Source organism: Sphaerodactylus townsendi, linkage group LG04 (assembly GCF_021028975.2).
Source record: "Sphaerodactylus townsendi isolate TG3544 linkage group LG04, MPM_Stown_v2.3, whole genome shotgun sequence".
NCBI lineage: Eukaryota > Metazoa > Chordata > Lepidosauria > Squamata > Sphaerodactylidae > Sphaerodactylus > Sphaerodactylus townsendi.
The window spans coordinates 93480566-93497980 of NC_059428.1; the positions used below are offsets into that span (position 1 = coordinate 93480566).

Sequence of the window (17415 nt, forward strand, 5' to 3'; positions counted from 1 at the left end):
TTTTTTAATATTCTGGATGATGCTAGTTGTGTTGATTGTCACTTACTGACAGTTAATGTTTTTGTTTACTGTTACCCACCAGCAGAAGGAAAACCTTTGTCCCAGGAAGGTGGGTTAAAGTGTTTGAATATGTAAAATGAGAAGCTCCCAGCCTACAATAAGCAGATCCTTTGCCCAGTTTTGTACAATACAGGCATGTATTTCCCCATTTGTTTATTCACTACTGTCTTGGTATCTTCCCGCAAAGGTCAGTCTTCTGGCTGGGATGTAATAGCTCCCAAGCATCCAAAATGTGTTTGTACTGGTTGGGGAGAGCGTTAGATGCTGGCATTTCCCTCTAGGTGCAGAGTGAAAGCTTCCCTCCTGTTGCATTTTTTTACAAACTTATTTTTTGTTTTGTTTTTTTATATTTGTTCTGTGTTTCTCTATTGTCCCTAAGCTCCTTGGACAGATTGGCAATTTTACTCTGGCACAGCCTGAAGTCACTTCCTGTGGTTGTATAGAATTACCCAATGAGCTTTATCATATCCATGTTGTACAGGTCTGTTTCTAAAAGTTAATGAACGCCATTGACCAGAGAAGCAAACTGCCTTTCTCTTAAAGTGATTTTTCACAATAAAACCTGTTGGAGAAATATTATTTAGATCTCTTTTATTACCAACCTGCTTTAGCCCAGTATTCTGTATGGGATCCTCTGTCCCTTCCCCATGCCTCCCACTTAGTGTTTTTTCAAGCAGTATGTGGCTCTTAATTTTGCCTTTATTGTGGCATCTCTCTCTTTTCTAGCATATATCATCTGCTTGGTGCTAGAGTTGCGGATATTTATTTGTTGTGGCATTTCTAAGCTACTTTTGTTCCTAAGAGGCCCAAAGGGGGCTTATTCCAGTAATTAGGCCCCAAACTTATAATGTAAATAATAAAACAGTCTAAGTCAAGGGGGGTGGAGGATGTGGCTTTCTAGGGGAGAGCATGTCTGCTCGGACATGCAGATGATTCCAGTTTCAGTCACTACCGGCATCCTCTAGGTCATGAGAGTGATATAGAGAAGGTCTCTGTCTGAGACCCACAGGAAGTCTCCTGCCCACTTAAGTAGACAGTATTGGCAGTGATAGACCAAGTGGTCCAACTCAATGTCTACAAGGCAGTTTCGTAATATGTAAGCTCAAATAAACACATCCCTAGACCAGGATACTCTGATTCCCTTTATTCCACTGGACTTCATAAGTGTTTCATAAAATCCTAATAGTCTTTTAGCTATGGACCAAGAGCTTTTTTTGGCTTTTGTACCTCTCTGGGTATGCTGCATTGCCCAGGCTTAAGTAAGTGGCACTGTCTGGGACAATTTTTTTAAAAAGTCAGCCCCGATAATACACTGCTGCTGCTAGCACACACAGAGCAAAAGAACTACTAATTTCCTCACTGCAGACCCATTGCCAGAAAAAACTTTGTAAAATTTCTGTAAGTGTTAAGAATCGAGGTGCTCTTCTAGCTTAACTTCCTGGTTTCCCCTGCAAGAGGAAGGGACAAGCAGATGTAATTTGAGTTATGTGCTTCCTCATGTCTCACATTTCTTACTTTTTAGAGCAAAATGAAATACTGAGCCGATTACTCTCAGCATGCTTAGCAGTTCTCACGCTTCAGGGTAAAAGACCTAGATGGTCACCATTTATCACTGTAGTATGCTTTTACTGTTCTGAACAGGAAATACACAGTGTTAAGAATTAGCAGCACTCAGGAAATAACTGAGTTGATGGGGCAAAACATCAGTGTCGAAGACACAAGAAATCAGTGTGTCGTATCTTAATTGTTTCAAATTGTAAATTGCCCTGGTCAGTTAGTCTACCACCCTGTACAGAAGCCTTCAGGAACCTCTGAAGATGTGGTTTACGGTATAAATCCCTTTTCTTTGAGTTAGCTCTGAGCAGTTCGAGAATGGCAGCAAAATTGAGGCACCATGAGATCAAATGCTTTATCCAGGAGATGGCAGTCATGCATGTACAACTTTGTAATTTTTTTGAAAGTGTTGTTAGGGCCATTGGTGGGAGATTACTATTGCTGCCTACTACCAAATACTAAACAGAAAATGTTCCCTGTATCAGTGAGTGCTGGATACTAGCTGCAGATGGATGGTTGTCCATGCTGATTCTGCAGGACTGCAGAAGATAACATCTAGACTTTACAGTCATGAAATCCCTGAGGTTCATATTCTACCCAGTTCATTTTTTTGCCATCAAGTCCACAGCTACTTATGGCAAAGCTTGTAGGAGTATTCAAGGCAACAGATGTTCAGAGATGGGTTGCTGTTGCTTATCTCAGTATCACAATCCTGATATTCCTTGGAGGTCTTCCATCCAAATACTTGGCTTTCAAATTGGATCATCATGTGGGGGAGCTTCCACATGATATACTATAATTGTCCTGCTTCCAGATTTTCTCTGTCCTAAGTATGTTCTTTTCCACATTTGTTTAACTTTGACATTTTTGGAAACAACATAGTCTAAGGGTATTAGCATGTCACCTGGTAGGAATGGCCCTCCAAAGGTTCCACATACATTGACACTGGTTTTTTTAGCATTTTTCCCCTGTTACACCATTTGACAACTTTTTAAAAATTGGTAATTGCTGTAGTGCTAGAACAATACTATCACTTTTCTGTTAAAAACTGAAAGCAACGTGTTAAAGCACTATAGCTGACACATGAAGGACAAAAAAAGGAAAGGGGTGGTAAGCTGTTGTGGCTGTCATGTGCCCAAGAGCTATAGCAAATTTATAAAAAGAGAGAGGAGATTATACAAGGAATTATCATGTATGGAAGCTATGTCAATAAGTTGCATGTATCTATATCTACAGCACTAATACAAGCAACAAGGAGAATCCTTACAGTAAAGAAACAGCCAAGGTTGCTAGGAAAGGAATGATACAATTGCCTGTTTAATAGCTGTACTACACTTTGTAGTCATTTCAGGCCTCACCATACAATTGTGCCTGCTTGATTACTTCCTTCAAGTACTTTATTCATTTGTCTAAGCAAATATTTTAAATGAGTGACCTTTTTAAGGAGCCTTTGGAAAATGCATCTGTATTGAAGCAATGCATTAATAAGAGTTCAAAACCCAGTTTTCATTCATCTAGACATTCAGAAGATGGTCTTCTTCCTGTGGCACATAGCAGTCTTTGAAGAGAGAAAGATTTTAAGTCAGGAAATTAAAAAAAAACACTTGCAGCTTTCTGTTGCAAAAAGTAGCTGGCATCAGCTGTATTCTCCCTGCTAGCTCTAGCAGAGAAAGGAAACAAGACTGAAGCTGAAATGATGGTTTACTGTTTGTTAGAAACAGGAGATCTAATCAGTGTGGATTTGAATATGAATGTGTGTTTTAAAATAGCTTAAAAGCTCTCTTCTTTTTTGAGAAAGCCAACAATTGAAGTTCAAAATCTGTTGTATATTGGGAAGTAGGGGCGGGGGGGGGGGAGCGTTGCATAGATGTTAAGATTCCCGCACAGTTGTTGAAGCTGATAATTTGAGAGTATTTGTGCCTTTGTCACAATGTGGACAGTGACCTGACAGCTTTAACTTTATTGTCTGGATTATCAGTAGTGGTTAGAGTCAGCTGGTTCAATAAACAGAATTAATTAATGATAATCGTTTTTACTTCCTTGGGCTCCCCTCAACAGCAAACCTATCTAGTTGCAATTATTTCCTTAAAAAGAGCCACCCTTTTCCTAGAAATTCTGAGCCCTGTAATTATTGCCCACTTAAAAAATGGTTCCCCACAGGTTTTATCCACATTTTAACACTAAGCTTATGGCAATATTGTGATATGGTCCTCTGAGAGGGTGAGATTGAAATACAGGCTACATCATTTGGAGTGAGTAGTAATAGGTGCAAAGAGCCTGAAATTGGGTTTGCTGAACTAAGGAAGTTGGAGTTGGCCACTGGAAATGAGTGTGCAGAGGAAAAGATAGTTGAAAGCACAAGCGTTGAGGGGAGAACAAAAAAGGCATTTAAGGAGGTTGAATAGATTAGACAGGTGAGATAATAAAAGGAGAGTAGATATCAACAGCCAAGGAAATACTGGGGTGGAGGTAGAAGCTAACAAAGGAAAAGTGGTACCTATTCTACAGAGTCAAGAAAATGAGCTTAGAAGAGGAGAGGCAGAGTTAGAAGTCAGAGGAGGGAATAGTTATGGATAAGTGGGGAAAGTGTCATTATTTTTATTTAAATATTTATGAACTTGTCTGTCTTCTAGCACAACTGGAATCTAAGGCAATGAAAATATAAATTAACAATTGCAATCAAAATGAATGCCTCTGGGTCCCACTACATAATGTTTGATTCTAATTCCAGCCTACCTGCTGTTTACCTGTTGGGGAGTTCTCTCTTTTATGCATCAGGGATCAGGTGGGATCACAACCATCTCTCAATGTTATTTTATTCCATTTCTTGTGCTGTACTAGGAGTTGGCTAGTATGTTCCATCGGTGGAAGAGATGAATGAAAGCCAGCTGGCTTACTTCAGGTGACCATATAGTTCCATTGGTAACAAACTGTGCCTGGCTTGGCTTTCTTAGATGCTTTCTAACCTAGAGTCTGTCTACTGCTGCATGTTTCTCTCTTAGCACTGTGGAGACTACAGAAGCTCTCCTGATTTTATGCAAACTTACCTTCATGTGGGCTGAAAAAGGCAGTGGTCCCTATTATCCATGTTGTATTACCTCTTAAGTTAAAGAAGTGCAGAACCATAAGAGTCACATTTTTTTTCAAAGAAATATATGTTCCCTTCAGTTGTTACTCCCTCCAATACATACCACTTGTAATCAGGTCGATTCCATTGCTTATAATAATAGCTGGTTACATTGATTGTTTTAAATGCTGGTCTGTTTTATCGGTTTCTTCCTTGTATGCAGGTGCTCATTTCTGTGAAGGAATCAAATTAGAAAGTAAATTTGATGAAATATTCAATTTCTTTTTGCACAACCCCAGGTTTTTTTGTCACAAACATGGCAGTGCATGAGTGACCATCCCATTGTTCTGCATTCTGATTGGCTGTTATTTCCTGTTGGGGCAGCTTGATGGTTTCGTCCTGCCTGTTGATTTGTTGGCAGCCAGGAGAAAACAAACAGTAACTCCCTTTACTTTCTCTAGCACGGTCATGCAGTGAGCAACACTGCAATCCACGTTCTGCACTTACAAAAAATAAAACTTTTGGCCTGGAAGGCTGGGACCCATCCACATTCAAAACCAGAGTGCAAAAACCAGAGCACATGAGACACTCTCCTGTGATATACCAAATAGCTATCTAATAAGGGTTGCATCTACCACAGCTGTGGGATCCAAGCACCCAGCACATGTACAAAAGAGGGAGATAGGAGCCACTATTGTGAACTCACTTTGGTAAGATGGTTGCATGCTGAAAACAGCACTTGGGGAACGTTTTCAAAGGGCGACTGCCACTAGGTCAGTTGATCACCATGAACAAAACTATGAAATCACAGGAGGCAGGGAGAACAGGCAAAGTGAAAAAATAAAACTGGTTAGGTACCCCGTTGTATTTGCAGTGGGTTCAACTAGGATTTGTAGAAAGATCCACATTTCACAGTTTTAAAAAAACCTGTGATAAGGAAAGATATTATGAGACCGAGAGCCATGCAAAGTTCTTGCAGACTGGGATGTTTTGCCATCAACCCAATATATTTGTACCATCTTGGAATCTGACCTGCTAAGGCAGTATTTGTTCTTGTGAGAATTGGACTATTCTTAGTCTATCTTTGTCTTGTACAGTTCTGTGCATTTTCAAGCATCATTGTGGCATTAGAAAATATATTTTTCAAAGCAAGTCACTAATAGTGCAGTCCCTTTGCAGAAAGTTACTGGAGTCTAAGTGGGAGAGAAATAAGAGACTTAGTGAATTTTTTTTTTACATGGAAACTAGGAGTCTTTAAGCCCCACAATAATTTTTTTTCAAACATTTTTTACTGGTTGAAAAAATCCAGAGAATTTAGGAGGCACATGGGGAATAAGCCAGATTTTCCTTTTTTTTTAGATTAGTAGAAAAATGTGGGGTTTTACTTCTCCTCCGAAATTATATACATGTCAGACTATTAACAATATTTTCAAGGATGAAGTTTGAGTGTGAACATGAGGTGCAGTAGTTAAGAGCAGTGGACTCTCTAATCTGGAGAATCGGGTTTGTTTCCCACTTCTCATGAGGCAAGAGGGGACACTTATCCCCACAATGGTAAACTGGATTTGTTTCCCCCACACTGCATTACACATGAAGCCTGCTGGGGTGCACCTTTTGCTAGTCATGAGTTCTTTTCTAGGACCTGTCTCAGCCCCACCACCAACCTCACAAGGTGTCTGTTGGGGAAAGAGGAAGGGAAGGAGTTTATAAGCCACTTTGAGACTCCTTGCAGGAGAGAGAAAGGGCAGGATATAAATCCAAACTCCCTCTTCTCTCTAAATGTAACTGGGTGCTCTAATCAACTTTAAAGTTAAGGATGTATGTATGATGATAAAGGCACTGTTGAAGACAATTAGGTGTTTCTAATGTTATAAAAGTTTATTTCAGTAGCACAGCCACTACTGGTCCTAATTATTTTGCCAGTATGAGGTGTGCTTTGTCCCAGTATAAGCTATTTACTGGCAAAATTACAATTTGTATATTTGTATTTTCACCTTGCACCCTACTTCAGGCCATCTGTGGAAGCAGGGAAAGAATTCAGATGTATATCACGTGTAAGGTAGCCACAGAGTGCAACAGTGCTCCCTAATGGTCCCCCTACAAGCTTTTAGAGAAATGAAGGCATTTGTAGAAGTTTAAAAGCATAAATGTGCCAATAGTAAATAAGCTTCTTACATTACATTTCTAAAGTTCAGTTTTATGGAAACACTGAAGCTGCCTTGTAGGATTTGTCCTAGAGCCAATGAGATTTCTCCAGTACTGTCAACCTATACAGCTTTTGTTTTGCAGCCTTCTATAGCCTCTAAAGCCCTCTTATTAGGGCATGTTTGTACCCATGTACCCATTCTGCCTCACGTTTCTCCCATCCAATTTCTATCTTAACATTTAATTAAGCTGTGTTGGGGTAACATATGTAGCCAGAATTGGCCCCATGTCTGCCTTACATTTGGATTCATTTGCAGTTGTTTCCCTGGGTCAATGATGGATGCTGCTGCTAGAAACTACTTCCTACTTTGCTAATATGTGTTCTTTTGTTCTGGGCACTCTATTCAGCAATTTCCAGGGGTTAAATACAGTACTCATTTTGGTCTTCTGGCAACCCATGGGTCTTGACTCTATATAGTGCTGTACCTGTCTTCACCCTAAAGTCTCAGAGCCTCCAAAACTGTCAGACAAGCCAGTATCAGACTGGTCTAGTTTCTCTAGTTGTAGTATTTTCCTATTTGTAGAATTCTGTTACTTTTCTGCTAGTTTGTGGGATTGACTTGTGAAACATGGTGAGGGCCAGCCTCTGCATTCTAAGTATCAGATCAGTCTCCTACTTGGATAATGTTATGAATTCATACTTACACATGCAGACAAAATGTGAATATAACTGTTTTATGTAGATAAAACTGTTACTGCATATTTACATAAGATACCTTTCAGGCTTCTTTAGTGTAGTTTTAATTATGAGTTTATGTGAAAACAGAAACAATGTTTGGGTAGTAGACAATCATCTGACTACAAAATAACATGCAAGCAGCAACTCTGTTGAATAGGAGATATATCCAGGGTTTTAAAGCAAAGTCAAGTTGTTGTAATTAGCCTCAGGAACATTAAAACTTGCTGTGTAAAGCTGGTCTGCCTGAGAGTGGCATAAAGGCTGTACCGAGACCCAGACACTTTTCCAAGAAAGTTTTCAGCCACCTTTTAAAAGAGCCTACAGAGAAGCCCAGTTTAAGGGCATTTTGAAGTTCAGCTAACCACACGTCTTATTTTCTTCCTTCCCACCCCACCTTGGATGTTTGTGCAGAGTTGGGTCGACCCAGATCAAGACCCACCACCCAGCAACGACAGCTTTCAAGTGCTTACAAAGGTGAGTAATTAACTCCAAACAGGTCAGTGATGATGCTGAAATTGCTTTGACAAATTTGTTTGCATTTTTAAGTGTTAAATATTTGGTGCCAGCTGCACACTGGATTCTACAAAATGTTTATTGCCTCTAATTTTTCTTCCTTGATAGCACATTACATGAAAAGTTCATAGTGTGTAGATGGGAAGCTTTTATGGTAAAGGACAAACTGGCAGCCAGCTAAACCTAAGGAGGCTAAATAAGTTAACAGCAGCAAAACAGTGGCCAAGTCACTTTGTGGTTCTGATACTGCATTGAAAGGATTAGGGTGGATTAGGTTAACATGTTAACACTTCTGGAGGTTGGTCTGGTCTGACATTTATCAAATCCTTAATTACACTTCCCCAAGGCTGGCATACAAAAGCTTACTTAAAAGGGATTTCAGAGGCATGGTAATGCTTTCTGACAGCTGTATGGGAGAGTGCTCAACCCGTTGCATTATCTTTGAGTATGTGAGAGAAATCTGCTTTCATATGAAATCAGAGGCTTACAACTCAACTACAAGCAATTAAAGTTTAAAAGAAGGTGGACCAACTTCAGAAATAACCCAGATTTTAAAAATTGTACAATGCTTTCAAAACCATTGATCTTAAAGACTGCTTAGTATTCAGCAAAAGTACGTATTTTTTAAATGTTGTTACTACATGGCAGGCTTGAGTGTGTTCGTGTTACCTGCTTCCAAGGTGGAGGAATTGCCACTTATTGGAATTTTCCCTGTGTCTCTAGATCATAATAACATTAGGGCAGAGGTACCCCCTCTTCATGAGGAACAACTTTGGTTGTCAGTAGGTATAAGCATTAAATACCAGAGTAGAAGTAAGCTGAAGGTAAGCACTTCCATCCCCAACAAGCTTCACAGAACTAAACAATAAACCCCAGTTGTCAGACACAGACTCCAATGGCTGTGCTCCCTGTGTCAGGAAAGATTGAAGGATCCAGAGATGTCATCGCCCATGTACTCTCTCCTCTGTCTTTTCTGTTGACGTGTTTGTTTCAGGAAACCATTGCCTGAATCATGTAGAAAAGCAAGACCTGCTGAGAAAGAGTCAGCATGGCTTTTACAGAGGCAAATGGCTATCACCCTGGAAACTGACTAGTGTTCTTTGAGGGTGTAAACAGGCATGTGGACAGGGGTGAACCGGTGGACATTGTCTACTTGGATTTCCAAAAGGCTTTTGACAAAGTTCCTCACCAGAGACTGTTGAGAAAACTCAGCAATGAAAGGAATAAGAGGGGAAGTCCCTCCCTATGGACAAAGCCTGGATTTGAAAACAGGAAACAAAGAGTGGGTGTAAATGGGAAGTTCTCTACAATGGAGAGATGTCGGGAGTGGTGTCCCCCAAGGATCTGTTTTGGGACCAGTGCTCTTTAACCTATTCATAAATGACCTGGAAGTAGGGGTGGGTAGCGTGGTGGCCAAGTTTGCAGATGATACCAAATTATGTAGGGTGGTGAGAACCACAAAGGATTGAGAAGAGCTCCAAGCGGACCTTGATAAATTAGGTGAGTGGGCTCAGAAATGGCAAATGCAGTTCAATGTAGCAAAATGTAAAGTGATGCACATAGGGGCAAAAAATCCAAACTTCACATACACGCTACAGGGGTCAGTGCTATCAGTCACAGACCAGGAAAGGGATTTAGGCGTCTTAGTTGATAGTTCCATGGGAATGTCAACTCAATGCATGGCAGCTGTAAAAAAGGCAAACTCTATGCTGGGGATAATTAGGAAAGGAATTGATAATAAAACTGCAAAGATTGTCATGCCCTTATATAAAGCAGTGGTGCGACCGCACTTGGAGTACTGTGTCCAGTTCTGGTCGCCGCATCTCAAAAAGGATATTGAGGAGATAGAAAAAGTGCAGAGAAGGGCAACAAGGATGATTGAGGGACTGGAGCACCTTCCCTATGAGGAGAGGCTGCAGTGTTTGGGACTCTTTAGTTTGGAGAGGAGTATGACTGAGGGGGGATATGATTGAAGTCTACAAAATTATGCATGGGGTAGAAAATGTTGACAGAGAGAAATTTTTCTCTCTTTCTCACAATACTAGAACCAGGGGGCATTCATTGAAAATGCTGGGGGGAAGAATTAGGACTAATGAAAGGAAACACTTCTTCACGCAACGTGTGATTGGTGTTTGGAATATGCTGCCACAGGAGGTGGTGATGGCCACTAACCTGGATAGCTTTAAAAGAGGCTTGGACAGATTTATGGAGGAGAAGTCAATTTATGGCTACCAATCTTGATCCTCCTTGATCTGAGATTGCAAATGCCTTAACAGACCAGGTGATCGGGAGCAACAGCCGCAGAAGGCCATTGCGTTCACATCCTACATGTGAGTTCCCAAAGGCACCTGGTGGGCCACTGCGAGTAGCAGAGAGCTGGACTAGATGGACTTTGGTCTGATCCAGCTGGCTTGTTCTTATGTTCTTATGTTCTTATGAATGTCAGCCCAGCCATCTGAACTGTCTTGAGCTCTGCCGTGATTATGCTTGCAGAGGCTCCAGCTATGTTGTTTGATTTGGTGAAGCCAACTGAACAACCTGAAGAACATCTGGCTTAATAGAACTGTCCCAATATTTCAATCTGATTCCTTGTTCATACTTATGAGCTTGAATTTTAAATGCTTTATCTTCTATTTTTATTTATTTACGTTACTTTCAATGAGACTCAAGGTAGATAACACAGAGCAAGTTAACACAGTTAACAAAATGGGACATTCAGTCAGCAGTGTAATAGGATTATTAGGCTGTGGAAATTAAAACCAAGTAAAAATCTGGAACATACCATGAGTATTAGCACAGCATATTGAAGGGGGGAGAAATTATGTAATAGGATAATATATATAGCAACAGATAATATATACAGCAACAGCTGACTTTTGGTGACTCTGAAGGGTTTTCAAGGCAAGAGATGTTTGGAGGTGGTTTACCATTGCCTGCCTCCATGTCTCAGTTCTGCTATTCTTTGGTAGTCTCCCATCCAAATACAGTGAGTATGTGACTGGCCAAAAATCACCCAGCAAGATTCCATGCCAGTGGGAATTTGAACCCTGGTTTCTCAGATCCTAGTCAAACACCTTCACCACTGCACCATGTTTGCTGTCTGACAGCAACAGATAGTACATACTATATTCAGTAACAGTCTAGTCTCCTCTTTATTTCTTCCTGAATCATTCCTTTATAATTAAGCCCTATTAGCTTTATAAAAATGACCTAAATAATTTAGCTGTGTGTAGTTTGAGAAATGCCAAGAGAGTGGAAGCCTTCCTGATCTTATCGAGGCCAGTTCAATAAGGTGGGGGCAGCAACAGAGAATGCATGTTTATAATGCAACTTTCATCTCAACAGGAGGGTCCAGATGTTGAAAGAAGAAACAGGACAAAGCAGGAAAGTGCTTGGATCTTCAGGCTATGGTATAGCTTTGACCACAAGTATCCTTTTCTGCTCAAACCAAAAAACCAGAACCATCCTGAGTAAGCAAGAAATATAGTCCTGGAAAAGCAATGTCCAAATGTGTGGCTATATATTACAAAAGGTCTATTATAGATGTAAAAGTAGCAGTTGTGTGCTAGGCTGGTCATTAGCATTAAACTACGAAGTGCACTAATATAGAATAAGTAGCTAAATTCTTTAATTCCTAATGTAATGTAAGCTATGTTGTCTTGCTCTGACCCAATCCTCTGTCCAAGGAATTTAAGGAACTATACCTGAAGGTACCCCAGTGGAACACTGGGAGATTAGACGAAGGGAACTGTGACTTCCCAAGGTCATCCAGTGAGGTTTATAGGGATTTTAATAATTGTTTACCTTGGTCACCCCTATCCAACTGCATTAAACTGACCTTTAATTGCTTCAGTGTCTTGGTATTGAATTTGAGCTGTTAAATTCAAGAAACCTCAACCAAACACTTCCTTTAATTAAATTGTGGTTGAGTCAAATCCCTAATTAAATTGTGGTTGACTAATAATTTGAATGATGCCTAGAGTTGATTGTCACTGTGTCTCTTTTCTGCTGAATGGGTTCTGTGTTTCAGGTAAAAACTTCAAAATGTTTGTGTCTGAGAGTCAGCTTGGTATTTTGTAATACTGTTCTTGCATTGCTGACAAACCTCCCTGTTTAAAGAACTTCATGAGTTGGTGCAGCAAGTCAGACTATTCAGTTGATTAAATGAATGCTGTTGCCTTTTTGAGCCTAGTCAGAGTGCGAGTGAGGAATATTCCCTCCTCCCAAAAAAGTTACACTGTCAGAAACAGTTACTTAAAAACAAATACATGGATGAAAGGAGAGAGATATTTCATTCCTTAACGACATACTGAAAGTTACTTGAAGCCCATCCTTACGCACAGTGGCCCTCCATTATCAACGACTTTTCCAAGCTGGTGTGGATTAATAGCTCGCTGCTTGACTAGTCCTCAGGTTTACGAGGTAAGCACAATTTTGCTCATAAAAGTTCTCCTTTCTCCAAAAGATTTTCCTTGGCAGCAAAAAGTTCCTCTTGCACATCAGCAATATAAACTGGGGGCATACTTTGAGCATTAGATAGACTGCAGAAAGTAAACCCCTGCTGCACTACTGAAAGTATTGAATCTGGACTATTACAATTGTTGTTAAGGAAGACTGTCTATTAAAGTAATTGGGTTTGGTCCCATGAAGGATTTAAGCTGATGGAAGGGAGGGTGTTTTCTACTGATTCCCTTCTTTTAGTACAGACCTTTGGTTAAGGGTGGGGGGGGGGGGCACCTGGAAAGACTACTGGAAAGTGAGCTTAATCCCCTCCAGATCTTTTCATGCTGGACCTTAGTTGAAGGAAGGGATCAAGAGGGACTACAGGTAATGGTTGGCTGCTACTGGCAGCCAAAAGACCTCTGGTGCGGTTGGCACATAAGCATGTACACATTAAAAAATGAGCTGAGTACTGGAAAGATGTTGTCGGTCTCTATATTATGAAGCTGGGATTTTTCACAAATGATTTAATGTGTTACCTGCCCCCAACTTTGAGGAGACTTGAATTGCATCAGTTCATGTCTGAAAATTTACTGCTTTGTTAAATGCAGGGTTGTGTTGGATGGCAGCCTGATTTTTGTTTAGTGAAGGATTTCTCTTGCAAACCAGTTGTAAAGCCTCTGGTGGCTGAGTGTCAGTTCCATCCAAGGAAGAGTACTTTATTCAAAAGAATTTTACATGGGAATGTGAAATGTAAACACTACTTAAATGGTTGGGTGCTTAGTCTGGGCATTATTGCTGATTTTTTAATTCAGTGGAGTAAATAAAGCTTGAATGACTGGGAATGTAAGGAATTGGAGAGGCCAGTTTAGGGCTATTGTTGGAAGAATTTCAAGTCACTTGGGATCCACATGGATTGCATTCCTGCCTCTTTCAAAAGAATGTTTCAGATTACTTGGGTTCCATCTGAAGTATTCAAAGGGCCTTTCCACTTCAAGCAGTATAAACATGGGCAGATATATTAAGCAAATCTGTCAGTGTTTTTAAAAACAATTTTCATGCTTATGAGATTAGTTAGAAATCATATATAAAACACTTTTGTTGGCTATAAGTTATAGTTTGATCTGGGATAAAACTGAACAAATTATGAAAGAGCTTCTTCAAAAATCTGGATGGAAGCTGCGTTCTTGTTTTCACAGTGAAGGACTCCTGGCATGGCCCCAGAGCACTGGGGAGTACAAATGGAGTGCCTGGCTTTGGAAAAAAGGAAGCAAAATTATTTGGGGCTTTACAGACCAATTGGTTAGGCTGTTGTGCCAGGGAAGATTGTGTAGCATCTAACTTATAAACCAGCTGTGCAAAAATTTACTGTTTCCTTATCCATCACTAAACTACTTGCATGATCCTGACAAAAATATTAGAGAAAGGCAGTGGAAAATTATTTCAATCAGATTATTTGAGAGGAGAAAAAACCCTGAAGGTTTTGAAGCCTCAGTAGCTTTTGACTTGAAAGCCTTCTGGCTTCAATAGACCAAAGTGTAGTTTCAAAGTATAACTATGAATAGCTACTGTTAAATTTTTAAAACCTGAGAGCTCCCAGGTCCTAACGATTGATCAGAGGCAAAGCTAGACCACAGTGTGCCTGGTGCACACTCTGCCTTTTGTGCCCCCCCCCACGGTGCCCCCTACCCCCCACGGCACACACCCCCGCGCCCCCCACCCCACTTACTTTTAGGAAAGGAGCAAGCCGGAGAAGGCCGGAAGCCTGCCTGCTCCATTCCTAAAGGTAAGTGGGGTGGGGGGCCACAGGGGAGAAGGGAGGGGGATTTTTCCGCCTCCCATCGACTAGAAATGGTGCTACGCCTGGTGCGCACTCTTCTGTTCCCGTGGCTTTGCCACCATGCATTGATTAAACGTAGCAGTTGAACAGTGGATTTCATGTGAAAATGAAGTAGAAATTGTATTATACATACAGAAACAATTATGGAGGTCTTTGATCTATATTAAGATATTACTTTCCGTAACTGAATGTGAAATGAGTTCTAGCTGCAGTCCTACCAGTTGCTTCAGTTTTATTGAAGTCTATGGAATTTCTCTAAGTTTGTCTTGGATCCTTTAACATTCGCTAGTATATTCACTTATCTTTCAGTAAGGACCATCACTAGTAGAATATTAATATATGTTCTGTTCTTTTTCTTAAACCCTTGACCCTTTCCCCTCACCCCCCCAGAATCATGAACAGCTTAGAGATGAAGACTCTGATTTTATTCTTAATGACAGTGACCTGACTTTGACATATGGGGACACTACAATAACTGCTAATGGATCTTCTGGTTCACACACTGCTACTACTAGCCTTGATGGCAGGAAGACAAAAAGTAGCTCGGAGGAGGCTCTAGAATGTGATTTGGGAACAGAAGCACCTGAGGTGATGAGCAGAGGGACTCGGCTAGTATTTCCACTAGATGCATAATTGGCTCAGTCAAGACAGCAATATGCCCAAGGATCCAAGATGGCTGCCAGTCCCAATGTCAATGGAGGTGCATAGCAAGTTCAATTAATATCTCTTGTACAAGTGGTTTATTAAGGTCTGGCAAGGCCAATCTCAACCCTCTCTCTCTTAACTTAATGTAAAATCCTGACATTTTCTAAACCAGACAACTGAAAAATTGGGTCAGTGTCTCTTAAAAATGCATACTTGAAATTTAAAGCAGCATGCTGTAATCATCTCATTGTGCTGCAATACTAGTCTGATGAGAGTTGTTGGGATATTAACTGTCATAACGGGCCAACAACAAAAGCTTTTGGACTGGAAAGGAAGAGAGGATGCTAATGTTTGTCATGGATGAAAAGTGCAATGTTTATTTGACATTTACTTGAAAAAGGTAGGAACAAGACAATTATACAATTCAAAATATCAACATCAGCAACATTGTTCTGAGATGTGTCACTGAGAAACAAAGCTCCATTTCATTTCAGGGGAATTTTTTTTAAAAGTCCTTGCTAGTGTCTCAAAGGGGAAGTGTACTCTCTTCCCAGTAACATGGAAAATGTATTGAAAATGCTGTTCAGAAATCCATGGTTGCATCATAAGCAAGTCTGTTTGCTATCCAAAATATATATTCCCTGTCTCGTGCCCTTATATCAGGTTCTCTTGCTAAAATCATAGAATTCCTTGGCGGAAGGAATGACTAGTGACCCAGGACAACTGTAGATTGTGACCATCCTCTTCACAAGTGCAAGAGTGTCATACTATGAATACAAAGTATTAAACACAATGCTGTTTCCTGTTCAAGATGCACAGTTACTCATAGCATCTGGTTCAAGATCCAGTTTCGTTTCTGGATTTAAATTGTGTGTCTTTAATCAAGGAGGATAAGCCAACCCAAAACACGATGTTTATGTCAGAGCAAAAACAAAATGCTTCTGTTTCTCTGGGAACCATGTGGATGTGTTAGCAGCATGTTACACTGTTATCCAGATACTTTAAACTGGTGCTGTGCCTTTTTCCTGTAATAATAGAAGAATATCATGTTGTAATGTGAAAAGAGAATCCTTTAAACAGGATCCAACAAATGAATGACCTCAAACGCAATCAGATCCCCTCCACTTCCCTGCATGGGAGCTCAGCTACCGCAAGCAGGATTCAATGTAATGTTTTGACTGTAATAGGTAGGGTTTTTCTTGAACCAACTACTGTGTAATTTAATTGTGTCAAATATGCTTAGGGAGATCTTTTAAAAATTCCCCTTTTTTGCCTACTACCATGAAAACCATCTTTTACTTGCCATTTTATCTTAGTTTGTTTTGTGAAGCATAAATGAAATTTGAACCAACCTAATAAAGTTCATAATTCTCTTCTTTTGTCCTGTTGCGGAAATTTTTGCATGCTAAGCAAAGACTGCACAGTCTTTATGGGAGTTGGAAGTAAATAAGAGACTTAATTTCCTCTCATTGTGCAGCTGTGGAAAGGTATAGCTTCCCAGTCTTGTGAGTTTGTGTGGACAAGTTTCAATGTGTTCAGTAAACTTTCTTTCAAATAAGTATGCAAAAGATTGTATTATGGAGATGGCATCTCTCTGGTTATGCTTGTGTAGTCTTTGTCTGTACATTAAGGCAGGATGCAGCTGTGCAAAAACACCCTTGAAAGAGTAGCCAATAGAAAATAACCCTGATTAAAACAGGTCCAGGTGGCATAAGTAGGAGCATATGTTATTACATTCTCTCCAGGCCTGTATTCCTAGCCACAGTTTAAATCCATTCAAACCAGGACTCACAGCCAGGATTAAACCAAGTTATAGATCCACCAACTATGCTGTGTTGTAAAAGCATGATTATCAAACAGCTTGCCAAGGGGGAAAGAACATGCAAGCCCAATGATTCCCACAGGCCTGTTCAAGTTATGACAACTGAGCTGTGATTGTGTACACTTAAAACGCATATGGTGTGAAACAGTGCCAAATCTCATCACTGCTGCATGTAGCCAAGAGACACTGTCCTCCTGAAACTGAATGAATTTGGATTGGAAACTGAGTGAGAATGAAGAGTGGCAATCATCCAGAAAAAAGCCAGTTTGCAAATAGGTACTAAGACCAATTTGGACCTTATAGGCCACAGCATAGGTTTACTGAAGGCATTCTTTGTCCTGCAAGAATCAGCAGTTCTAAAATAATGAAAAATTGACTTTAGTATGCAAGTGGAAGTGTTTAAATTGGCCACATAATCCCAAGGCAGAGGCGTAGAAAGGAGAACCGGAGTCCAGGGCAAAGTGGCACCCAGGCCTGTCTGCAGCGCCCCCATGAGGCCATGCCCCTCTGTCAGGCTGAGCACAAGTACAAGTGCTCCAGAAGCCCAGGCTACACAGACCCATACCAGCTCTATATGTTAATAAAAGTGG

The 17415-nt window shown here is 40.4% G+C and overlaps 1 protein-coding gene across 1 annotated transcript in view; it reads left to right on the top strand.

Moving 5' to 3' along the window:
- Positions 1–16376, top strand: part of SLC9A7 (solute carrier family 9 member A7) — a 66302-nt gene extending 49926 nt beyond the window's left edge. Inside the window, 6 exon segments of the mRNA XM_048492778.1 lie at positions 4459–4516; positions 6497–6499; positions 7979–8039; positions 11424–11506; positions 12395–12500; positions 14749–16376. Of these exon segments, the coding sequence (XP_048348735.1) occupies positions 4459–4516; positions 6497–6499; positions 7979–8039; positions 11424–11506; positions 12395–12500; positions 14749–14991 (554 nt within the window). The 3' untranslated portion in view covers positions 14992–16376.
- Positions 16377–17415: the final 1039 nt, after the last annotated feature.